This window comes from Martes martes (assembly GCF_963455335.1).
Source record: "Martes martes genome assembly, chromosome: 7".
In the NCBI taxonomy this organism is placed as follows: Eukaryota; Metazoa; Chordata; class Mammalia; order Carnivora; family Mustelidae; genus Martes; species Martes martes.
In genome coordinates this window covers 141,549,525-141,572,949 of record NC_137894.1, presented here as the reverse complement: position 1 = coordinate 141,572,949, position 23,425 = coordinate 141,549,525, and the positions used below count along the sequence as shown (strand labels likewise).

Genomic DNA, 23,425 nt, shown 5'->3' with positions numbered 1-23,425 from the left:
ACCTCTTACAGAGGGGCGACCCCGCTCTCCTTTACGGACTGGCTTTTAAGGGCAAAGACTCGGCGGTTGGGCCTGGCCACACACAGGTGGCCAATGAAATTGTAACATGCAGAGAAAACTGCACAGTGTTGCTAGGTGACCAATTGAATTACAATTTCACCTTGGTTAAGATTGGAGCCCAAAAGGCCCCCCAAAGGGCGGGGCCCAAACTCCTTGGCAGCTAGGGAGACAGCATGCAACCCCCACTGATCGGATGTCTCCACCTGGCCTGACCCACCCTTGTATCTGTGCTTTGTTACCTGAGGCTGGTTTCCAGGACTTGTTTTTGAGTGAGTCCCCTGGGGGGAGGGGAGCAGGGACAGTTTAAGGGTTAAACAACAAAGTTATTGTTTTATTGTTTAACCTCAATGGAAGCCTCTGGCTAAAATAAAAATATAAAATCGGTCCTTACAAGGACCTGAGCCCAAGGCAGAGGCTTAACCCACTGAGCCACGCAGGTGCCCCTGTTTTTTTTTTTTTTTCTTTTTAATTGTTTTTAACAACCTCACACTTCTGGGTTGGTGGGGGAAAGGTTTCTGTCCGCTTGGGTGAGTGAGTCAGTCCCCAACCTGGGTTCACATGCTTCATCTGTTAAAATAAAGGGAGAGGACATTTGAGTTGGGTGGGTGGGTTCGGGTCTGGAATTTTCAGGGTCAATGAATCTGACCTTTCCACTGAGCTCGGGTGGGATGGAGCTTCTGGGGCACAGGGCTTTCCCCACGCAGACGGAATGCTCACGGGCTAGACATCCCCACCGCCAGCTGGCCCCAGAGGGTTAACCACAAAATATTTTGAAGACCCCCCTAGATTTGTCTTGGCAAGATGGAACCCAGTACAATTTACCCCTGGGGCAGGTAGATCTGACTTGGACGAACAGCCAGACAGCTCCCGGGGACGCCCTCCTGCTGGGCGCCTGCCCTTGGGGAGGCTGCCCCTCCCCCACCCCAGCCACCAGTGACCTGGGCTTCGTCCCGTGAACTTGATGTTTTCCAGTGCAGTGAAAAGTCCGTCATAGCTGGCCCCCAAGCCATGGCCGGTCTGAGGTGCGGCCGCCCCACCTGCATCAGGGTGGCCTTCAGCTCGGCCAGCACCAGGGCCGGCTTCCGCAAGAGGCAGAGAAACACACTCCATCGTTTCAAGGTGCTCTCGCCGCCCTTGCCCTCCTGGGGGTGCCGGGGCGGGGCGGGTGGGGCAACCCGTGATCCCCGGACCAGGCGTCCTGGCTCCTCTTCTTGGTGGTTCCTGGTAAAATCTTTATGGGTCTTTCTTCCCTGCTCAAATGTCGATGGGTTCAAACTCCTGCATTTTGATCAAGAAAAAACAAAAGCCTTTTCCCCCAGAAGCCTGGGATCCTTGGGGAGGGTTTTAGAACATCTGATACCAGCCCCGGGGTTCTTCAGAGGGCCCTGAGCAAGGACTGGCCGTTGTCTGGCCTCAGCTCCTATAAAGGAAGGAAGGAGTTAAGACAGATAATCTAGAATCTTCCATGATCTTCTAGGTTTGGGTTTAGAATGAGTGCAGAGTTTTCTGTTCCCAGTGAGATGGGGATCACATCCAGCTGCCTTCTCGCTGTATTCCTGGTCCTCCTTTTCCTATTCCCGGCGGCCCAGGTTTGTATTTTAGTCCCTTAAACCAGGAGGTGCGTCTTGCCCACCCGCCAAGGGCTGCCTTCCTCTGAGGGTCCGGTGTGGCGGGAACGGCTGCCGTCCCTCGGTCCCTGGCCCTAGAACACTAGCTGCCGTTGGTCTGCCTGCCTTCCTAGAAAGGCTTATTCAGACTTTTTTTTTTTTTTTAATTTCTCCAGGCCAATCACAAAAAGAATCACATGGACTTAATTGAAGGTATCTGGAGAGAGGTACGTGACAGAATGAGCCAAGAGCCACTCTCCCCATTGAGGGCTGGTGGAGCTGTCCCCAATGTCAAGTCCCCAGAACCAGCCACAGGTCAACCTTGCAAGTAGGCCTTCCAAGGAGAGTGGTTTGGGGCCTGCTTGTGTGCGCTCTTTTGTGATGCGAAAGACTGGAGTTACTGTGTTTTGTTTTTGTTTTTGTTTTTGTTTTTTAAGATTTTATTTATTTATTTGACAAGAGAGAGATCACAAGTAGGCAGAGAGAGAGAGGAGGAAGCAGGCTCCCTGCTGAGCAGAGAGCCCGATGTGGAGCTCGATCCCAGGACCCTGGGATCATGACCTGAGCCGAAGGCAGAGGATTTAACCCACTGAGCCACCCAGGCGCCCCTGGAGTTACTCTGTTTTATAAGAGCCACCCAGGTGCCCCAGTTTATTATTATTTTTTAAAGAATCTATTTTATTGGGGCACCTGGGTGGCTCAGTTGTTAAGCCTCTGCCTTCGGCTCAGGTCATGGTCCCAGGGTCCTGGGATCAAGCCCCGCATCGGGCTCTCTGCTCAGCGGGAAGCCTCCTTCACCCCCTCTTTGCCTGCCTCTCTGCCTACTTGTGATCTCTGTCTGTCAAATAAATAAAATAAAAAAAAAAATTAAAATCAGTAATCCGGGTGTAGTTGACACGTGGTCTTGTGGAGTTTAGGGATCCCAGGTAAGGGTCTAACCCTAGCTGTGTGGCCAGGGATCGCCTGCCCCATTGGGCCTCTCTGTCTACGAGGCTGGACTCTGTTGGTTTATGTGGGGGGTGAGCCCGTCACGGTCCCCCACATGCACCCTAGTCTGGGCCTCGAGGCCTCTTGGGGCTGGTGACTGCTCCGCCATGGGGTCCCATGATGCTGGCTCTGTAAAACCCAATTCTGCCCATTTCTGAATCTGAAATGATTACGGCTGTCTACAGATTATGGTGTGAAACTATTTTTATTTTTACCTTTTTTTGGGGGGGGTGCGTATGTGACCATGTCGCCTGTCCGCGGGAGAAATAAGGCCCTCGGCAGGTTTTTACTCCCCACATGGGGTGACCCCCGGGCCATTTCTGCCCGCGGCTCCACGGGGAGCAAAACCCTTCCGACGGGCCGACCCAGCAGGGGCAGGGTCCGTTGGTGTATCTGAGAGGGGGTCTCAACCTGGCCCTGGAGGTTCATGGGGTGCAGCTCCCCACAGCGCAGGAAGGGACAGCGGTCGGTTGCGGGGACTCAGACGTCCCTGGAGAGAGACATGTGCTGCCAGAGCGGCTCAGTCAAGAGCACAGATGCAGGGAGGGGAACAGCTGGAGTAAGAGCCGGGAAATCGGGTGCAAGGTCAGGGGCGAGGAGCCGTGGGGCTTGAGGTCCAGAGAGCTCCAGGGGCGCCTCAGAGGTGGTCACAGAGGTAGGAGGCTGCCGAGGAAGATGGGCTGTGTCGCCCACGGCTGCTGCTCAGAAACGGGGCACAGCCCACAGGCACCTTTGAAAACCATGAACTCTGCCCCCGAACGCTCCGTTCTGCCTCTGGCCAGCCCTGCACATGGGGGTGGCGGGCGGTCAGGGACAGGGTGGGGTGAGCCAGGAACCGGATGTTGGGAGGAAGTGAGCTCAGACCCCCAGGGGTGGGCTGGGCGGTGTGGACCGGGCTGGCAGGGCTGGTGCGCAGCCCTGGGACAAGGGCTTTAAGTGATGGGACCCAGATTGGGCCCCCAGTGGTAGCGGACCCTCAAGCTTTTGGGATGTGAGGAGGTATTTGTCTAATGTATTATTTTTTAAAATATTTTATTTATTTATTTAACAGACAGATCACAAGTAGGCAGAGAGGCAGGCAGAGAGAGAGGAGGAAGCAGGCTCCCCGCTGAGCAGAGAGCCCGATGTGGGGCTCGATCCCAGGAACCCGGGATCATGACCTGAGCCGAAGGCAGAGGCTTTAACCCACTGAGCCACCCAGGCAGCCCTGTCTAATGCATTTTTGAAAAAGATTTATTTATTTTTGAAGCAGGGAGGTTCGGGTTAGGGAGGGTAGGGAAGGGAGTGAGACGAGCAGACTCCACTTTGAGCACGGAGCCCTTTGCGGGGCTTGATGCCACGACCCTGAGATCAGGGCTGGAGTCGAAACCAACAGTGGCCCCTGTCTAAGTCATTTTTTTTTTTTTTAAGATTTTATTTATTTATTTGACAGACAGAGATCACAAGTAGACAGAGAGGCAGGCGGTGGCGGGAAGGGCAGCAGGCTCCCCGATGAGCAGAGAGCCCGATGCGGGGCTCGATCCCAGGACCCTGAGATCATGACCTGAGCCAAAGGCAGAGGCTTTAACCCACTGAGCCACCCAGGCGCCCCTGTCTAAGGCATTTTTAATGATTCAAGAAGCAGATGCATTGGCAGAATTTGCCAACATCAGTGATGGAAGAAATAATCTGTGTGTGGGAGGGGCGTGTTGTACTTTCTCCTGGTAGGGATTGCCGTCTGGCTCAGAAGTAGTTTTGTGCTCAGTTTTTAGATCCTTTCGATGGCGATTCAGAAGATCCCCCTGGTCACCCGGCCTCCAGCCACAGTGACTGTTCTCCGGGCGACGCGAATGGTACTGGGCCTTCCCACGCGCGCAGGTGCGGGAGCCCGGGAGAAGTTAGCGTAGAAGACGCTCTCTCGTCCAAAACCGCAGACCTCCCGCTGAGAGCGGCCAGCCGGGGCCCCACGTCCCTCGAGGCCAACGACGTGGATATGCAGCCCGCGGAGGCCAGCAGCCCCGAGGCCCGAGGCCGGGCAGCCAGGCGCTTGGGGTCGCCGGAAGACTGGAGGATGACCGAGGACCCGTGGCCCAGGGCAGCCGGCCCCCTCCTCCCCGCCGCGGGCCCCCCGGAGCCCTGCCGCCCCTTGCAGGGCAGAACCAGAGCCACCGGGCCGCCACCCAGACTCGGGGGTGAGAAGGACAAGGGACCCAAGCTCACCTTCTCCAAGAGGAAACTGGAACTTTTACTTGCAGAACCTGAGAAAAATAAGAGAAAGAAGCAGTATGTGGCCTAGACCAAGGTGAGCCGAGTTAGAGTTAGCTCGGGAAGGGTCCTAGAGCCCCGAGAGGAACCCGTGGGTCACAGCTGTCGCCGATGGACTTGTTTCCACGACACACTTGCCCTGTGTAGGTCTGAAGTAAGGAGCACCTGAGTGCCCACCAACTGTGCCGGAAAATGGGTTTTTCCAGCCGAGGAAGGGTCCTGGGTCACGGGACGCCCCTCCCCTAAACTCGAGAGTTTCTTTCCTGTTACTATTCATGTTTCTGTAGAACTAGTGATTTTTTTCTTGAATCTTGACTCCTGGTGCCCATGGTTGTCCCCCCTCCCTGAGTGTTTGCTCTGGGTGGGGGTGGCCGTGGGGGGTGGCCAGGAGGGGTGTGGACTCGCGCGTGAGCTGCCCCGTCCCCCACCGGCCCCTTGGGAAGCCACCCCGCTCCATGTCTGTTTCCAGAGGAGGGATGCTCTGAGCTGTGGGCTCTGGCTGTTGACACGATCATGGACTTGATGTGCCAACAGTTAAAAAAAAAAAAGGGGCGGTGGCGGCTCTTTGACCCTTTCCCCAGTTGCTGTGGGTTTGCTCACTGGGCCTTTTCCTCCCCAGCAGGCATGAACTGAGTACAAGTCTGGTGCCAGCGCCGGGTGGCCGCTGCCCACACGACTAGGACAGCTGTCCCCAAGTGCCAATAAAAGGGAAGCGAGCGAGGCCGAGAGCTGCTGCTTCGTCCTGGTGGGCCGGCGGGGGCGGGCGCAGGTGTTCTCTTCAGCCCCGGTCTGCAGGCTCTGCCCACTGAGGATGAGGAAGACTGGCCCCTGCAACAGGGTGGCCCCGGCGTGGGGGGGGGGTGGTCCCTCAGGCCCCATGGGCTGAGCTTCGCGTGGGGTTGGGGCTCCAAGAGGTGTGGGGCTTTGGGAGGCAGCAAGTGGGTGCGTCGGGCACACCTGGGGCACGTGGGAAGCCTTTGACGGGGGAGCTTCCAGCCCAGACCTGGGGTGGCGGGCCCTTCCCCCCGGCAAGCGGCTTCTGCTCACCCCCCGTTCAGGAACCTGCTCTGCACCCCCTCCAGGGTGGCGGTGTTCCTCCTGTGCCCGGGACCCTTACCTGGGCGCGGTGGGCACGGGAGGTAGGCGGGACAGATGCCCATGGTGGCTTTTCTGTGGGTTTTACTTCCTCAGGCCTGGTCCCAGCTCTCACAGCCTACAGCCCCATTTAGGAATCTCGCTGTAGAAAAGCTAAGAGCCCTTAATGGTTCAGAGAGAACAATTAGATTCCTGACAGAACAGTCCAAACTGGGTGGGGAAGCAGTGGACTCTGTCCCCAGGGCCTGGGGACAGCGGAGCCTCGCAGCTCCAGGAAAGTGGTGGGGGTGGGAGGCAGGGGCTTCGGCACCCCCTCAGCCCCGGATCGTCACTTGGCTGGTGGATGAGCGTGGGTCACGGGGGCAGCAGCAGCAGAACAGGTTTTCACCGTGGGCTCTGTGCTAAGGCCCGGCGGCCACCCCAGGATCTGGGGGAAGGCAGGCACCCCGGGGGGACACGGGATGGCGGGCCGGCCGGCGGAGGGCATCCATGCCCTCATGTGACCCAACCTGCCGCCAGACTGTAGCACGAGGGGTGGGCGACAGGGTCCAGGCCCTTCCCGCACGGGCGCCCACTTTGCCTGGCCAGGCCAGGGGTTTGTTTCTGTGCGGGAAGAGCCCCCAGGCCCCGAGCTTCGGCGCCGCAAGGAGACGGAGACAGAAGAGGCGGGAGGCCGGGTCGTGCTTAGTGTTTTATTCCCCGAACAAGCCAAGCTACAGCGCCTCCCCAGGCACCTAACGGAGTCCTGCCAGCTTCTGCCGTCCCGGCCCGCAGCCCGCGCTCCGCTTCCTCCGACGGCGACGGCGACGGCGCACCAAGGACTTTCCTCCGACACGTCCACTTCCTCCCAGCAGTTGAACGATGAAGAGACATAAATAGTTACGACTACAGAAAGGGGGCGAGGGAGTCGAGCTTCACTCCGTGCAGAGGACAGCCACACCGCGCTCGTAGAAGCTGCGTGGGTCCTCCTTGGTGGCGATCTCGAAGTCGACCGTGAAGATGAGGTCTGCCCGAGTGAAGTTCAGGTAGACAGGCAAGGTCACCTAGAGGAGAGGACGGGCTCACCGCTGGCTCAGGCAGAGACGGCCCACGGCAGCCCTGGAGACAGGCTGCATGCGGGGAGGGGGGTGGGGACACGGGGCACCTGCTGATCCCCGATGGCTGGAAGGGGCCACTCACCACGTTAGCCTTCCTCTCGGCATTGGTCTGCTTGATCCAGCGCAGCTGCGTCAGAGGGAGGACCGTGGAGATGGCGTGGGACAGCGACAGCTTGTTGTTACTGCACGTGGCCCCCTGAAGCTTCAGACCTGCGGGAGGCAGTCAGGCCCCGTCACCAGTGGTAACGGCTGTATGACTCTCGGTGACGCAGTGCACGGCTCTGGCGTGCTGCCAACCGCCCCTCAGACACGTTGGACTGGGAGCAGCCCTGGAAGGCCACCAGCCACCAGGACCACCTGTGAGGAGGCCCGGGTACAGGGACGGGCTGTCACAGGGAGAAGCCCAGAGTGGCTGCGGACCCCAACTCACCCGTGACCCCAAAGCTGCAGGCATCCAGGGTGGCACTCTGGGAGGTGGTGACATTGACCTCCAGGCAGAGCTCCTCCAGGGACCAGCTGTTGGCTTGGGCCACGTACTGCCTGGTGGCGGTGATGTATGCCTCGGGCACAAACAGGCCGCCCAGACACACGTGGATGTTCTGTAGGAGGCAACAGCCCTCCGGTGAGCAGCGAGCGCCACCCCTTCCCTCGGGTCATGCTGGGGTCTGTGCCTGCCCCCTGGGCCCCCGAGTGCTCCTCTCCCGCCCAGGACAGCTCCCGCACCCCCCCCACCCCCAGCGGGGCAGCCTTCACCACCTTCAGCTCCTTAGCACCCCCGGATGCAGCGGCCTGGGAGATGTTCTGTAGCTGTTTGATCCTCTCGCTGAAGTCGGACACCCACTGGATGACGGTCATGCCCGCGGGCACAGTGTAGTGTGACCAGCTCCGAGGCAGGATCCCTGTACACAAGGTGACCCCTGACAGTGTCATTCTGACTGTCCCCCGGGCACACAGGGGTCACTCGGCTAGCAGTCAGCAGCTTCTCTGCTCTGCCTGCCTCCCTCCCTTGCCCGCACCCCTGCATCTGCTTGTCCAGGCTGAGGGGGGGTGTCTGGGGGGGCCACAATCACCCCCCAAAGACTGCCTTGGCGGCTAACTCCCCTCACACAAGCCGCTGGGCTTCACCCCCCAATTCCGGCTCTTGGGGTGGATGGGAGACCCCTGGGGGCTCCCTGTACCTTTAGACTCAAGCTCCCCACCTTTCAATGTGCTGGCCATCCCCCTAAAAACTGTAAAGATTTAATAAACGTTCAGGGAGCCAGCAAATAAGAAAAAACCTCAGGCCCTTGTGAGCCCGGCCCCCAGGGACATGGGCACAGGAGGAGATGCGCCAGGCCGGCCCAGGCCCCGCCGCCTACTGCCCCCGTGCAGGGAGGGCCGCACCTTTCACCAGCTCGTTGATGAGGGTGCGCAGGTAGTTGGTCTGTTTCTTCTTCCCTTCGCACACCTGGACGACATCCGCGAGGTCCTGGCGCACGTCCTGCAGCAGCTTGGCGCCCATCTTCACTTCCCTCTCAAAGAACCTGAACAGGGGGTCCTAAGATTGTCGAAGAGACGAGAAGGCCTGGGTGAAGGGGAGAGTCTGGGAAGAGCCCGTCCTCCCGGAGGACCTCACCGCGCCAGCCCAGCCCGAGGCCCGCGGCTCGCTCCCGGACGAGATTTCGCACCAAGTGGGTGGGAACCTGGTCGTGCGCCCCAAAGAGGAGAGGGACGGTTCCTCCGCCGCCTCCTCCGGGACTCCCTCACCACGCTCGTGCACACGGAGCCCCGGCGAGAGACCCGCCCTCACGCCTGAGTGTGGGCGCAGCCGCCCACAGGCTCCGAGAGGAGCCCGAGCCCGCCCGGAGCGTGGACCCCCGAGGCGGCCCCGCCCACGCCCGGCCACCTTGATGTTCTCCACCGTCCGCTTGAGGTGGCTCAGCGTCTGCGGGATGAGATGCAGCCAGTTGGAGGCGGTGGTGTGCAGGGTCCGCATCCAGGCCGGGCGCCCGTCGGACGTGGAGTCGGTCCTCGCCTTCTTCTCGGTCTCGGCGTAGGCCAGGTCGTCCTCGTCCTCCAGCATCTGCATCTTCAGCATCTTGCTGATCATGTCCACGCCTGCACCCAGCAGAGGCGGGGGCGGGGGGAGGGCAGAGAGCAGAGGAGAAGGGACGTGAGCATACGGGCCACATCATGCATCACTGCACGGTTCCACGTGGGGACACCGGGCCAGGGAGTAAAGTGGCGCACACAGAGGAAGACGACGACCAGATGGAGTCGGCTGGACGGAGCCAGCAGCCTGAGTGCAAGACAAGACTGGGCTGCTCGACCCTCCGAATTCACACGCCTGGGCGCTCCTGCAGGGCTGGGCTCTGGGGCAGGGGAGGCCGCCGGGCTGTGGTCCTGGGCTGCCCATGCCCACTGCTCTGCCTCAAACACTGACCCCCGCCTCGTGTCATCCTGTCCCTCACCTGGCCTGGGACAGCTGGAGGTCCAGTCCCTGAACCACACCGGAGGCTGGAGCAGAGAGGACAGGCTCGTCTGGGCTCAAATGCCAGGGCCTCCCGAGGGGGGCAGCCATCAGCCCAGGCCTTCGGGGATGCTCTAAGGGGGGACGCGGTGTGATGTCTGGGGCTCGTTAATACTGAGCGGCCCTATCCAGGCATCCAGCTGGTGTTAGGACAGGGGGAGGGAGAAATCCTACACACCATCCCCGTGTCATGGGGCCAAAGCAGGTGCCACCAGTGTTAAAACACTGTATGACCTCAGTATAGGCTTTTGGACAAGGGTGTGCTTCCCGCCCAGCCCCGGACCCGCCAGAGCCTGCCCTGCACCTAGGCCTCAAACTGACAATGGCTGGCAGCCCAGCTTCTTGTCTTGGTGACCTAGGGGACCATGGCCGCCTCACAGAGTGGGGAGTGGATTGGCACGGGGTCAAGGTGGTCCTCAGGAAGTGCGGTAACTAGGGGTTCTCGTGCAGAGCTGAAGGGATGGCCTGAAGGGAACTATCAAGCAGCTGGGTGAGTTTGGGCGAATCTCAAAGTCTTTTCTGGGCCTGGTTCCCATAAAGACAAGTCTGGGTTAGATCAGTGGGTACAAGCTCGCGGACACAGCTGCCACGGGGAGCGCGTGCTGGAGCAGACGGGGGCGGGGGGGGGGGGGGTGGGGGGGCGGACCCAGGCTTCAGACTCAGGACGCCTGAAGCTGGCCCTGAGAATCTGTGTTTATAGACGTTGTGAGGAGGCTGCTGAGCCGGGCTGGGGACCACACTCTGAAAACCACTGCGTTAGATATTTCTTGAATAGTCTTGAAAAAAAAAAGGGACAGGAAAGGAAAAATTTTAAGAACTACTCTAATAAAAACTGATTTTAAAACCTCATGTAATGGACGCCTGGGTGGCTCAGTGGGTTAAGTGTCTGCCTTTGGCTCAGGTCATGAGCTCAGGGTCCTGGGATCAAGTCCGGCATCAGGCTCTCTGCTCGACAGGGAGCCTGCTCCCTCCCACCACTACCCCCCCACGCTCTCTGCCTACTTGTGATTTCTCTGTCAAATAAATAAATAAATCTTAAAAAAAAAAAAAAACACAAAAAAACCCAGAACAAAAAACCCTCATGTAATACCAGGCACCTTTCAATTCCTTAAAGAAAAAGAAATGAGGTCTGCTGAAACCAACACGTAATTTCCAGATCTCAAGGGCCTGAGCCTAGACCGGGAAGAGACGCCACCCGGAACCGACTTTTTCCCCCTCTCCTTAGGGTGGAGGCAGGAGCAGGCAGCAGCAGAAGGGCCAGTGGGGGGCCGGGCGCGCGGGGTACCCACCCTGGGTGGTGAGCAGGACTCTCTCGGCGTTGTTGGGAAGGCCCAGCCAGGAGGGCGTCTGAGTGTCGGGGAGCAGCTCCACCCACTGGACAAACTCCTCTCGCCTGGAAAACCAGCACATTCGGAAATGCCCTTCTGCCAGATGCGGTCAAGTGCCTGGTGTGGCAAAGGTCAAGGTCACGGGAGGCAGGCTCGTACCTGATGCCATCTGGCATCTGAATGTCTTTGTGCCCGTCGACCTTGCAGGCCAGCTTAAATTCACTATCAAAGCTTTTTGTTGTGAAAAGACGCTCCAGGAAAGTGTTGAGCAGACGCTGATCGAACTCGTTGTCCACTCGTCCCCCGTAGATGGACTGGGCCATCAGGGTCTTCAGTGCAGACCAGGGGATCTTATCTGGCGAGATGTTCTGCCTCCCCTGGGTGAGAAAGGCTGGGGTTTGCGGGGGCAGGTCGGAGGGGCACCAGCACAGCTTGGCTGTCCTGGGGGGCAGGTTTCTTCCTCACCCCTACGACAGATGGGACTCCCCACCGTCTGCCACACCCACGAGCAATTCTGAGCGCCCCCTCCCGTCTGTGGCCCGGCAGTCTGCGCTTGCCTTTGCTGTGTCGTCCAGCCACGTGTCCACCGTGTCGCAGGCCGAACGTAGGTCAGACTCCCCAAATTCGTACTTCTTCGACCACCCCAGGGGTGCATAGCGCAAGCGTTCTTGGATGATCGCATGGAACCAGGCCAGCAGGAAGTACAGGCGCGCGCGCTCATTGGGAGACTGGATGAGGAAGGTTAGCAATGATGGAGTCCCCACAAAGCAGCACCCTTTCTAGCTAAGACAATAGTGTGGCTCCTTTGTCAAAGTTTTAAAAAGAGCCTTCCAGGGGCGCCTGGGTGGCTCAGTCAGTTAAGTACCTGCCTTTGACTCGGGTCATGATCTCAGGGTCCTGGGATCGAGCCCCATGTCGGGCTCCCCGCTCAGCGGGGAGCCTGCTTCTCCCTCTCCCTCTGTCCCCCCACCCCTTGCTCGTGTGCGTATCATCTAATAAATAAAATCTTAAAAAAAAAAAAAAGGTTTCCACCTTGAACGTTGAGCATTAGGACTTCCAATGAGGCACATTAATACCAATACTGCCGGCAGTTATGCTAACTTTCCTATTAATAAGGGCACATTCCAATAACACCGTGTAGATCAATTATTCAACCACAAAAAACGCTACCAGGTTTTCTGAAACTCAGCAAAACTGGATTATGGCACAAAATAAAACTGCACTTAAGGAGCCCCCTCTTCCTGCCCATGAGCCTCAAGGGACCAGGCTTGGGAGCACAGGCCTGCCAGACACCTACCCCGGACACAATCTGTGCTCGGCCTGGGGCTCTGCGGGGGTGTCTGCTCACCGGGGAGCCTGCCCGTTACCGCCTCACGACCCAACACCGAGCACATGTATCTTTCAGCCTATTCTCAGGAAGGGACTTCTGGCTCAGGACATTTCCAGTGCAGTTAGCCGTTTTGGCGCTTCTGGGAAGCATGGGCACCTGCTCCCGAGTCTGGTGATGGGACGGGTGTCCCGGACTATTGCAGACCCAGCGTGCCGGGAGAAATCCACGTGTACCTTGCAGATCCGCGAGACGGGGATGCTGCTGAACGTCCGCAGCATGTTGGCCTTCACCCCCGGGGGCGGCTCAAACACGAAGATGCGGCCCGCTCGCAGCAGATTCACGGGCACCTGAGGGGGACACGGTGCCCGTCACGGTCCAGTTCACTGTGCGCTTCGGCTCGACAACGCACGCACGCACACGGCGCTGGGACAGAAAGTGGCTGCGCGCACTTGGCACGCCCGCCGGCACGCACCTTGGGGTTGATCTCCATGGTGAGGAAGAGCCGGAAGCAGGCGTGCGGCTGCAGGGAGTGCAGCTTCTTCTCCAGCTGCATCAGCCAGCCGGGGGCCAGGTGCACGTTCTTCAGCATCACCCACCTGCCGGGACAGCCGCAGCCACACTTCAGGCTTCTGGGCGCAATTCTCGGGGACTAAGGCTTTCTGAAACAAAGCCAGCCTACCTGCCTGACTTCACGGCCGTATTGATCGCTTTGTCTGCTTGATTGAAGCCTTCCGCGGAGCCTGGTGCCAGAAAACTCAGTGTCAGCAAGGCAGGCCTGGGCCTCAGGGCCCACCACGAATTCCAAGGGGCTTCAGCCCGGAACATTCATCAGGCGCCCTTACCGATCGCAATCGAAGTGATCTGTGTGTTCTGTTCAGCTGCAAGGTCTTCGACGTGCCCACTGGCGTCATACCCAGGCACGGAGCACATCAGGACGGGAGTATTGGGCTTGACCTAGAGGTGAAGAGATCAGAACTAAGGCAGGGGGCTTCCCAGCAGATGGTGGAGCTGTCGAGGAGAGAGCCCCACGGGCAGGCCTTGTGAAGGCTCCCCGGCCCTGAGGTGTGGGCGCCGTGGGACGGCCCAGGTTGGGGGTTAGCCTGGAGCAGGCGTGTGGCCTGACGAGGAGCTAGTGACCGGCTGCCGGAGGAGGTGAGGCGCACCCGGGCCTGCAGGGAGCCAGAGCCGTACCTCAGTGTCCACGATGTGGGTCAGGTCGAGCGGCTGCTCCATGATGGACATGAAAGACTCCCCCAGGTTTGTGGACACAAACATGTGGGCCATGGCCAGCAGGCGGTCGGGGCGGAAAGCCTGAATCAAGAGCAGGCGGTGGATGGCCTGCCCGATGGGTGCTGCAAGAGGCAAGCACAGGGCTGGGGGCGGGCGCAGCAGAGACTCTGAGCCGCCCCCGCTGGGACCAGTCCCATGACAAGCCCTGGCCTGATGACACTCGGTATACGAGACTCAGCTCAAGTGACCCGAGACACTGTGCTGCCGCTCCTGGTCCTCGCTGCTCCAAGGAGCACGGCCACCACCTCCTGTCTTCAGTGAACCCTCAGGACATACGTGTGACAGTGTCTGCTTCGTGGGCCCCTCTGTGCCTACTGTGGCAGTTACTGGTTTAAAGGACTCCACGGACACCCATGTGTTGCTGAGAACCTTTAAGCGCCGACACTGTCTAGGGACGCTGCCAGCGACCGCCAGCCCCACCCCTGCTGGAGGGCAGTGCTGGAGCTCGTCCACCCACCACCCCCCCCCACCCGCTGTAGCCGGCCAGCACAGGTTCGGCCTATTTAGATCTCTCGCCGTCTTCAAGCGTGAGTGCAGCAGGACTTAGGACCTCATGTTTTAACGGTGAGATAACTTATTTCAGGAATTGCTGACTTTTTTTTTGGAAGCGTCCCTTCACCCGAGCAGCAAAGCCCAATTTTATATTTGGGTCCAGAATGAAAACACAGGGAGCCTGACACGGGCTTACTGGACGGGGCTTCCTCACTCCAGAGGTACGGGACCGTCTGCTCCGGGGAGCTACTGTCCAGCCAGATGCCAAATTGCTGTGGAGACGAGAGAGAGAGAGAGAGAGAGAGAGAGAGAGAGAGAGAGAGTGTTGCCGCGGAGCAGAGCTCGTTTTGTGGGCAGAGAAGTCGAGACGAATGTATCAGACGGCCCACGTGAACGCGACACACGCAATCCCTCACGGCCAATTTCCTGGAAGAGGCCAGGAAGCGTCCGAACACTTACCTCGTCGGCTTGAACCTTTGCAATGAGGTCTTTGAACGCAGGGAGACAGCTCAGCCTCACGACCGCCTCGGCCTGCTCCACGCTCAGGCCCTGGATCTTGGGCGTCGAGCCAGCACTCAGGACGATCTCCTTCCCTCTCAAGAAGTGCTGGAACTCGGCGTCGTAGGTGGGCTCCCTGGAGGAGGCAACAGGTTAGCAGGGATCTCCGATTCACTTTTGCCGCCCCTGAAGGAGCGGTCACAGGAAGGAATTTATTCCCTTTAAGGCCTCATCCCATGCTTGCAGGCGACCCCCAATGTGGGGCGGCCGACCTTACCCGACGGCGCCCTTCAGCTTGATTCTGGCCAGCAGCATGGCGAACGTGATGTGGTCCTGGTGCAGCATGCCCCTGGCCACCCGGTTGAATGCCACCTGGGGACGAGAGCAGCCCACACTGCGGTCCCTGAGCCATGACCTCCCACTACCCCGCCCTGACACAGCCAAGCGCCGGGCGCTCTACCTGGAACAGATCCTTCGTTATGATGGAGAGGCGCTGCGTGTGGTCGGTGATGCCCTTGAGGTTGGGGTTCTCGTACAGAACGTTGTGATAAATGTCCAGGAAGAACTGGAGGGAGTACTGGTACAGGAAGTGGATCTGGAAGGGGGAGGTGATGGCCATTAGGCGGGAGCGTGTGGCGCGTGGCGTGCTGTCCCACGGTGGGCGGCCCCCACGGTCACCTGCTTCAGGGACTCCATGGTGAAGTAGATGCTACTGCAGGCGGTGGACAGAGGCAGGTACTGCTGGGACACGGTCTCCACCTCCTGCATGACGATGTCCGTCTCCTCCACTTTCCTCGTCACCTCGGCGGCCTCCCTCTTGAGGTTCTCCAGGGTCGTTATGATGGTGTCGTCATCCAGGATGCGCCCCTTCACCTCGTTCAGGGCCTGCAGCAGGGACTTCTCCAGCTGGCGCAGCCGGAGCTGGAATTCCCCTGAAATGGTCGGAACACCCCGAGTTTGCCGGCACCCCTGCTCCTTCAGAAGGAAAGCTCTCCCGAGTGTCTAAATAAACTTGATGTGTTCTAGTCCCTTCCAAGTTCACCCCCAATCTGCTCAAGACTCCCGAAGCTCCAGCCCCAGAAACACACCTTGAAGTTTAAGAAGATCGGAGCGCTTTTCGTCCACGTCTGGCCTTTCTGCTTTCAGGACTTCATTCAGACACTGGCTCTGTAGACTGCTACGGGTGACCGTGAAGTTGACGAATGTGACCCGGGAACACAAGTCTGGTGGGAATTCCACCTGCCAAAACGAGTAACAGAACCGCCTGCTTTGTCACCCGAGCCGTGACACCAAGTGCTGTCACTGCTGCGTATCTGAGGTGCCTTGTTCCTTACAGTTGGATCTCGGGTGGACAAGAAGATGACAAATGACGGTGACAAGTCTATGTCTTGGTCGCCGAGGGTGATCAGCACTCTGCCCCCTGTTCGCCGCACTTCCCGGTTCAGTACTGGATTCAACACCGGATCGTAGCTCTCCACATCCTACGGACGCGCACGCAAACGAACGATCAGGGCTCCACAGTATCTATTTTCACCCAAATAATGGGGCATTGACTCTGAGCTCCTGTTCCAGACAAACACACCTCAGGAGCCACTGAGCCACATCATTAAAACATTCAGTTTCCTCAGTCACCCCGGCCACACACACGTCCACCGCAGCAGGCAGCACAGATCAGAGAACATTACCATCAGCGCAGAAAGTTCCAGTGGATTGTGATGATCGAGACTAAACACTGTTTTGTTGGACCAACTTTTCACAGAACAATCGCAAACCTTTATCCTTTGACATCAAACAAGTGCCGTCACTGTCGCGGGCACAGACTCCAGTTTTGTACCCCGTCAAGTGTTTGCTGCACACACCTGTACCAGAAGGGGGTTCCCAAATCTCAGCGCACTCTCCAGGTTCTTCCGGAAGGCGTCGTCCAGGAAGCTGGTGCGCGTGATCTTGCGGTCCTTGTACTCATTCATGATGAACTCGGTGGCCTGGCCGGAGGGGTCGATGATCAGCGGGTACCTGAGGGGGGAGGTGACATTAGGGCAGGTTCAGGGAGCCTCGACAAAGACGACGGGAAGGCTGTCCCCACCGCTCCAGCATGGTCTCCAGAGTCCCACGAAGACAAGCGTCACAAAGGCTTGACGCCAAAGCCGTCTTTCTGAAGCGTTTCTGTAGGGAGCTGACAAAGTCACGGATTCCCTGGGGCAGGGCAGGGCGGGTTTAACCCCCCAGGGACCCTGATGAATGGCAGACACAGCTTAGTCCTCACGAGGAACCTGGGAAAAGGTACCATTAGCACGTCTCTTTTATGAATGAGGAAGACGGGGCACTGAGAGTGATGGGTCCAGCGTCACGTGGCCAATTAAAACACTTTTTAAAAAACGTACTGCATGTACATGTGTTTGCACAAAATTCAGACGCTATGAAAGGGCATACGGGGGGCGCCCGGGTGGCTCAGTGGGTTAAGGCCTCTGCCTTCGGCTCCGGTCATGATCCCAGGGTCCTGGGATCGAGCCCTGCATCGGGCTCTCTGATCAGCAGGGAGCCTGCTTCCTCCCTTCTCTCTCTGCCTGCCTCTCTGCCTACTTGTGATCTCTGTCAAATAAATAAATAAAATCTTAAAAAAAAAAAAAAAGAAAAAAAGAAAGGGCATACAGTGGGAAGAACCACCCCCTTCCTCTATTTTTGGTCACGGGTTTCTGGTTTTCTACTCGGAGAAGCTCCAGGCGTTTACAGACACACGTGTGCATGTGGGTACGTGTGTCCGTGGGAAGCACACCTGCCCTCTCACGTGGCACCTGTCCTCCTCACTCGCTGCCTGCTGGAGCAGCCCTCTGCAGACACAGCACATGCGTGGCCGGGTCTGCAACGACCCCAGCCGCCCACCATGGAGACGCACAGTGAGCTGCTAACTGGCTCCCGACGAGGGACCCCTGAGGCGCTGTCAGTCTACTGTCAGTCACACACCGTCCTTAGGTTTGTCATTTGTCACGTGGGCCAGGCTAGTGCCGGAACAGCGCAGAGGAGTGCCCGTATGCTCACTCAGAGGAATCCAGCCCAGCACAGACCACACGGACGGATCGACACTCTCACCAGTACCACGGGGCAAGACACGGAGCCGCAGGAGGGGCCCGAGGGGCTGCTCGCAGAATCAAATGATATCTGTGAGTCTTCATCCTTTGTGTCCATGGGACAGTGACACACTTCAAGGGCTCCAGGATTTCAGGATACTGAGATGAAGCCAGAAACACCCGGGGTGTCTGGGTAGGGAGCTGCCATAGAGAGGGCCAGGGGCCCTGTATGTGTGGGGAGGGGGTGCTGAGGACCTCCTGGAGCCAGTGTCGAGCCGCCCTGCCTGCGGTCGAGGGAACTGCACTTCTTACTTGGGCTTCTTAAGCCACGAACCAGGTACACCGGTTTCCCCTCTCTTTTTAACTAAGTATCTGCAGTCGTTATGATATGCTCAGAGGGTCTGTTCTACTGTTTGCCCCAACACACAGCCCTGCCAATCCACCCCGAACACTCACATGAGAGAGGCTCACAGCAGGACGATTCAGACAGGCGGGAAGCAAGGACGAGGCCCGCGCGTACCCCACCCGCAGAGATGGGCACCACGCCTGCCTACTGCCAAGTTCCCACTTAGCTCCTCAGAGACGTTTTCAGAAAACAGCACCGGGCGCGCCGCACACAAGGACTCTCGAGCTGCTCTGCGCCAGCTCGTACCTGTTGAACCGCTTCAGCATGATGGCGTTCTCTGTGCACAGGTCGTCCGCAGGTAGGGAGCTGGCTTGCCAGCGAAGGCGCTCGTCGGCGTTGGAGAGGTACTCCGTGCGCGCGATGTCCGTGCGGAACTGAAAGGGGACGGCGGTCACTCCTCCTCCTCAGAACTACGGGTGCCCGGTTTACGAGCCAGCACCGGACCGGCTGAACGGACAGCGGGGTGGCTCCCGCGCTTATCGCCGGCGCGGCCCCCCGCCCGTTACCTGGATGTTGGCCTGCTGCAAGTGGTGGGACCAGGTGGTGAACAGGTTCTGGCGCATCTGCTGGTCAAAGTAACCCGCGTAGGCGATAAACGCGGCTGACAAGAGGCAGTCCCCGGCGATGGTGGACATCTGGTTTTTGAAAGTCTCACTTGTTTTTTCCCACCGTTCGCGTTCGGCAGACAAACTCTTCAGAAGGGCGGTGCTCCGGTTCACCTACCGGGAAGATCATTTATGCTGAGAAGGGAAAACCTGCCCCCCCGCAGGGCTCTGGGCGGGCCGGAGGCAGAAACACACTCCAGCTGCTCAGCCTCGGGAGAGCTCCAGCTCCCCCACGGGTCTCCGAAGACGAGGGGGCGCGAGGGGGTGCGGAGAAGCAGGGGTCAGCCTTGAGGCGTGGGCGGGAGCGGGGACTGGGCCGGAAGAGCGCCGGGGGCAGAGGGCCGGCCAGAGGAAGGCGGCACTGCTGGCAGGGGCGGAGAGTATCCTGGGACCTCAGGAGGAGGACGGGCACGGGAAGCACACAGCAGCGGACCTGAGACCCGGACAGACACCCAACCACGGGTGACCCCACTGAAACTGAGGTGGGCGAACACGCAGGCTGGGGGCTGGCGTGGGGAGGGGGCTCCCCAGCTTCAGATCACCCCCTGGCATGATTAACGCCACTCAGTGACTCTCGGGGAAGCCGGCAGGACCTCTCAGACACGAGAGCTGGCCGAGGAGTGCGGGGCACGCGCACGGCTGTTACGGCCCGAGGCCAGAGCGGAGGGCAGTGGGCGGGAAGACGGCTCAGCCTGCGGAGGATCTCACTTTCGCTTCCACGGCGGCCAGGTCTGCTTTGATGGCCTGGGCCTCCGAGATGAGGACGGCGTACTCCTCCTTGTAGCGGGCGATGCTGGCCTCCAGGTCCCGGATCATCTGCTCCACCTCGTTGGCCTTCTGCTGGTTGTCCTTGGCGTCGTCCTCCAGCTTCTGCAGCTCGTTGCGCAGGGGCTCCACCCGCTTCAGCATGTCGGCGTAGTTAAGCTGAGGAGACAGACGGTGGTTCTTTTTCGGGGGCCACCGGCCTGGGGCGGCGGCTTTTCCCCACCAGGAGCCCCGGGCCGCACCGCCTACCTGCGCGATCGCCCACTTCACCATAGGCCCGCAGGCCAGGGACGCCCGGTTCACGATCTCGTAGTTGTAGCTGGGGTTGGACATGTAGTTTTTCTTCATCTTCTCCCTGATGGCGTCGCTGTAAGAGAGGAAACGGAGTTCCAGGCAGGTGTCGGCTGAATGTAGAATTTTTAGGAAACTGCAACGTAAAGGCCGGTTCCCATCGGCTGCCCCCGTGAGCAGACCGTCCATGTTCCGGGTGACAGTGGCCCCGCCGTGGGGAAGGCCTCTGAGCCCGTCCCGCCCTCCCGACGGGAGGCAGTGTCCGCCACGGGCTCTGGGGCAAGGCGGTCACAACTACTTGTGCTGACGGGCGTTCGGCTCACGGGTCAAGAAACCGGAGAGCTAGTGCCAGGAATGGGAGGGAGAAACCGGACAACTATCTGAGGGAACCGGCCTGGAAGGCATGAGTGCTAACATAACGGACGCTGCCTTCTGGAATACACTCCCGGCCACAGTGACAAGCGTCACAGCAGGGAAACCTCCCAGCGTCTGGGCACTGTCTTCCGCTCCCAGGCAGCGCTCACCTGATCTCCTCTGCAGAGAAGTTGACGATGGTGGGGATGAAGTTCTCCCTCATGATGATGGAGCGGATCTGCTTCCAGTCCGTGGTGCTCTCCCCCAGCAGCAGGCAGATGGACTCGAGCGCCAGCTTCACGGCTGCGGGGGGGTTGGCCATGGACCGCACCTCCACCAGGTGCTGCTTCTTGATCGACTTCACGGCTGAGCACAGTGGCAGCAGGAGAGGCGGGGCAGGAGGGCGACAGAGGGAGGGCGGTGAGGGGCCGCCGTGCAGCAAAGCCGTGGCTCCCGATGAGGAGGAGCCCCCCGCTCAGAAGGTCTGAGCAAGCAGGACTTTCTGTCTTTAAACTTAAACTAGAATGGTAGGAGGGACCGACCTTTGAAATATGAGGTTCTCACTGTATTAGCAAACCCACAGCGATCGGTCTGTATATAGCAGGACGCTGCCTTCAGAGAGGTCTCCCAGCCCCACTAGCTCTACCTCCAGAAAGACATTTTCATCACGTGTGTGTCTTCCACAACTTAAGCAAAGATGTTTTCAATCTGCCAGAATTTAGAAACTGCTGGCCTGGCTGGGTGAATACAGTTCTAAAAGGATGGTCGGTGCCTTTCACAAGCTCAAACAGTTGTCCAGCCTAAACTTTGATGAAAACACTTTCTCAGTGGTTACTGGGCAGTGAGAACCATATTAAGTTCTCATTTAATCCAACTCTCAAGGAAAATCTGTAGTTTGGATGCTGTCAATTCCTCCTGAGGTGTAAGAGGAAGCCCTTGCCTTTGGAGCAAACACTGTGGGGCCAGGAGGGAGCACGGGGCAGGGGTGGCCGCAGGGGTGGGCACAGTGTCTGCAGCTGGGCCCAGCTTGGAGGCAGGATGGAGAGAGGCCACTAGGGCACCTAGGTCGGCAGTTGCTGGCCCGGCCGGAGCGTGCTCGGACAACCACGAGACGGTGACACTGCACTGTGCGCTTCACGGCATTTCTGCTGACGTTCAAGCCAGGGATTCGTAAAAGCATATTCACGTAATTATCACCAGATTTTGAAAAAAAAACCCCATGTATTCACATAAACCTTATTTTGTCAACCATCTCTCATGAGAAGGGCTCCACTCTGGTGGAAGCAGGGTTACAAGAACTTCGCTTTCTGGGGCGCCTGGGTGGCTCAGTGAGTTAAGCCCCTGCCTTCCGTTCAGGTCATGATCTCAGGGTCCTGGGATCAAATCACGCATCGGGTTCTCTGCTCAGCAGAGAGTCTGCTTCCCCCTCTCTCTCTGCCTGCCTCTCTGCCTACTTGTGATCTCTGTCAAATAAATAAATAAAATCTTAAAAAAAAAAACAAAACACACCAACCAACCACCCAAACAAAAAACCTTTGCTTCCCGAGAGGAAGGCAGTCTCCAGCGTTTCGGGAAGCCGTGAGATACTGGCCAGGCTCAGCCCCCACGCTCCGCAGCACCGAGGACGGAGCCAGACCCGACCACACGGACGTACCATTCTGGGCCTCGATGACAGCAGGCTCCACCTTGTCCAGGTCCTCCTTGACGCTCATTTGTTTGTCTGCAATCACTTCCTGCTGCTTATGCAGCTGCTCCTGGATTTCCTGGCTCATCACCTAGACAGCAAGGAAGGCTTGCTATGGGTCCTGGCTACTTTGCTGAGTGACTCCTGAACACTCCTTGCCCCGTCCAGACATCCCCAACCCCAACCCGTCAGACCCCGAAGCCCACTCAGACCAGACCTGCTATGCTCCCGGAGGCGGCCGGCGCGGGCCCAGCCGGCTGGGGCTCCTGAGGCAAACACTCACCTTCTTCTTCTCTGCCTCCTGCTGGTCCTTCACCATCTTCTTCAGCTTGTCGTTGGCGGCCGCGTTCTTGACCTCCAGCTCTTGGCTCTTTATCCTCAAGTCGCGCCGCAGCTCCTCCACCTGAGGGACAGACGCCACGTGAGGAAAACGGAACGATGCGGAAACGACCAGGGAAAGGGGCCTATGCCAGCCCCCTGCCCGTAAGGGAGGCGAACCCCTAGGATGTACCTGGTCAACCGTCTCTTTGATTTTCCTGAGCCCGACGTTCAAGTGCATCTGCTGCTCCTCCAGCTCGCTCCGCTTCTCGTGGAACAGGTTGGCGTAGTGGTTGATGAAGTCCAGGTAGTGGCGAGGCGTGATGGCCATCGTTCTGCCCCCGCGCTTTGCCAGCCGAGCGTTAGCCTTTTAGAAAACAGTTCGATTGGGGCGCCTGGGTGGCTCAGTGGGTTAAAGCCTCTGCCTTCGGCTCAGGTCATGATCCCAGGGTCCTGGGATCGAGCCCCACATCGGGCTCTCTGCTCAGCAGGGAGCCTGCTTCCCTTCCTCTCTCTCTGCCTGCCTCTCTGCCTACTTGTGATCTCTGTCTGTCAAATAAATAAACAAAATCTTTAAAAAAAAAAAAAAAACAGTTCGATCTTGTCGCTCTTCAGGACATTCTCTGTGACTTCACCTCAGAAAGCTAACTGCTCTGCCAGGTGACGTGGCGGCACGGACTCGGCCCTCGGGAGTCACGCTTGAGCTGAGATCTCAGCTCAGCCTCCTGGGAGATCCCAGGGAGCCCCTCGGACTCCTCAGTTCTCTCCTCAAACGTCTCTACAACCCAGAGGTGACCTTGGCCACCCAGACGTGCACGCTGCACGAACAGGTTCTACGACGGGAGTACTGTGCGCCCCGCCCCCTCTGATTTCTGCTGATCTTCCACGGACACCAGAGTAAGAGACGGCAGCAGGAGGAGGGCAAGAGGGCACAGCTCTGTGTGACCAGATCCTCTGGCCCCTCGGGCTAGAGCAGGGCAACAGAACATGAGACCAGCAAGGGAAGCCAGGGCCAGGCCACATCCCAGAGGCAGTGGGGGTGGCCTGCGGGTGCGGCAGAGCAGCGGTCCTCAGGACACCCGCAGGCTTAGAGTGGGTTTTACAAAGCCTTACAGAGGGGAGCGAATGGGACCCTTCCATGATAAGGAGTGAGCAAACCCCAGCCAGTGGGCCAAATCCCGCCACTGCCTGTTTCTGCAAACACAGCGCTAGAGAACACGGCCCTACCCACCTGCTCACACGTGGGCTGTGGAGGCTGCGTACCGAGGCAGGGCCGAGTAGCTCAGAGACCCTCCTAGTCCACAAAGCCCAAGACATTCACTATCTGGCCTTTTACAGGGGAAACAGGCTGACACCTGGCTGGGAATGGACAGCTAGGACGGACACACGCAGACGGACAC

General features: G+C 58.8%; 2 protein-coding genes across 2 annotated transcripts in view; one reads left to right on the top strand and one right to left on the bottom strand.

Annotated features, from left to right (window-relative positions):
• The first annotated feature begins 1,038 nt into the window (after positions 1-1,038).
• On the top strand, positions 1,039-5,619 carry LOC308345412 (uncharacterized protein). The gene is made up of 4 exons (XM_080807528.1): positions 1,039-1,179; positions 1,844-1,894; positions 4,399-4,935; positions 5,518-5,619. Exons 1-3 carry the CDS (start codon positions 1,069-1,071, stop codon positions 4,927-4,929), a joined length of 693 nt encoding a protein of 230 aa, XP_080663654.1. The 5' UTR covers positions 1,039-1,068; the 3' UTR covers positions 4,930-4,935; positions 5,518-5,619.
• Positions 5,620-6,671: 1,052 nt separating this feature from the next.
• Positions 6,672-23,425, bottom strand: part of DYNC1H1 (dynein cytoplasmic 1 heavy chain 1) — a 68,102-nt gene continuing 51,348 nt past the window's right edge. The window contains exons 49-78 of the mRNA XM_080808611.1: positions 22,219-22,392; positions 21,991-22,110; positions 21,678-21,798; positions 20,194-20,389; positions 19,628-19,745; positions 19,322-19,537; positions 18,515-18,727; positions 18,255-18,382; positions 16,397-16,550; positions 15,872-16,018; positions 15,626-15,776; positions 15,216-15,469; positions 14,998-15,132; positions 14,815-14,909; positions 14,499-14,673; positions 14,236-14,311; positions 13,449-13,609; positions 13,100-13,211; positions 12,937-12,997; positions 12,730-12,853; positions 12,491-12,604; positions 11,485-11,655; positions 11,087-11,304; positions 10,889-10,992; positions 8,976-9,187; positions 8,474-8,627; positions 7,847-7,989; positions 7,521-7,689; positions 7,173-7,300; positions 6,672-7,036 (exon numbers count right to left, since the gene is read on the bottom strand). Of these exons, the coding sequence (XP_080664737.1) occupies positions 6,908-7,036; positions 7,173-7,300; positions 7,521-7,689; positions 7,847-7,989; positions 8,474-8,627; positions 8,976-9,187; positions 10,889-10,992; positions 11,087-11,304; positions 11,485-11,655; positions 12,491-12,604; positions 12,730-12,853; positions 12,937-12,997; positions 13,100-13,211; positions 13,449-13,609; positions 14,236-14,311; positions 14,499-14,673; positions 14,815-14,909; positions 14,998-15,132; positions 15,216-15,469; positions 15,626-15,776; positions 15,872-16,018; positions 16,397-16,550; positions 18,255-18,382; positions 18,515-18,727; positions 19,322-19,537; positions 19,628-19,745; positions 20,194-20,389; positions 21,678-21,798; positions 21,991-22,110; positions 22,219-22,392 (4,473 nt within the window). The 3' untranslated portion in view covers positions 6,672-6,907. The remainder of the gene's footprint in view (positions 7,037-7,172; positions 7,301-7,520; positions 7,690-7,846; positions 7,990-8,473; positions 8,628-8,975; positions 9,188-10,888; positions 10,993-11,086; positions 11,305-11,484; positions 11,656-12,490; positions 12,605-12,729; positions 12,854-12,936; positions 12,998-13,099; positions 13,212-13,448; positions 13,610-14,235; positions 14,312-14,498; positions 14,674-14,814; positions 14,910-14,997; positions 15,133-15,215; positions 15,470-15,625; positions 15,777-15,871; positions 16,019-16,396; positions 16,551-18,254; positions 18,383-18,514; positions 18,728-19,321; positions 19,538-19,627; positions 19,746-20,193; positions 20,390-21,677; positions 21,799-21,990; positions 22,111-22,218; positions 22,393-23,425) is intronic.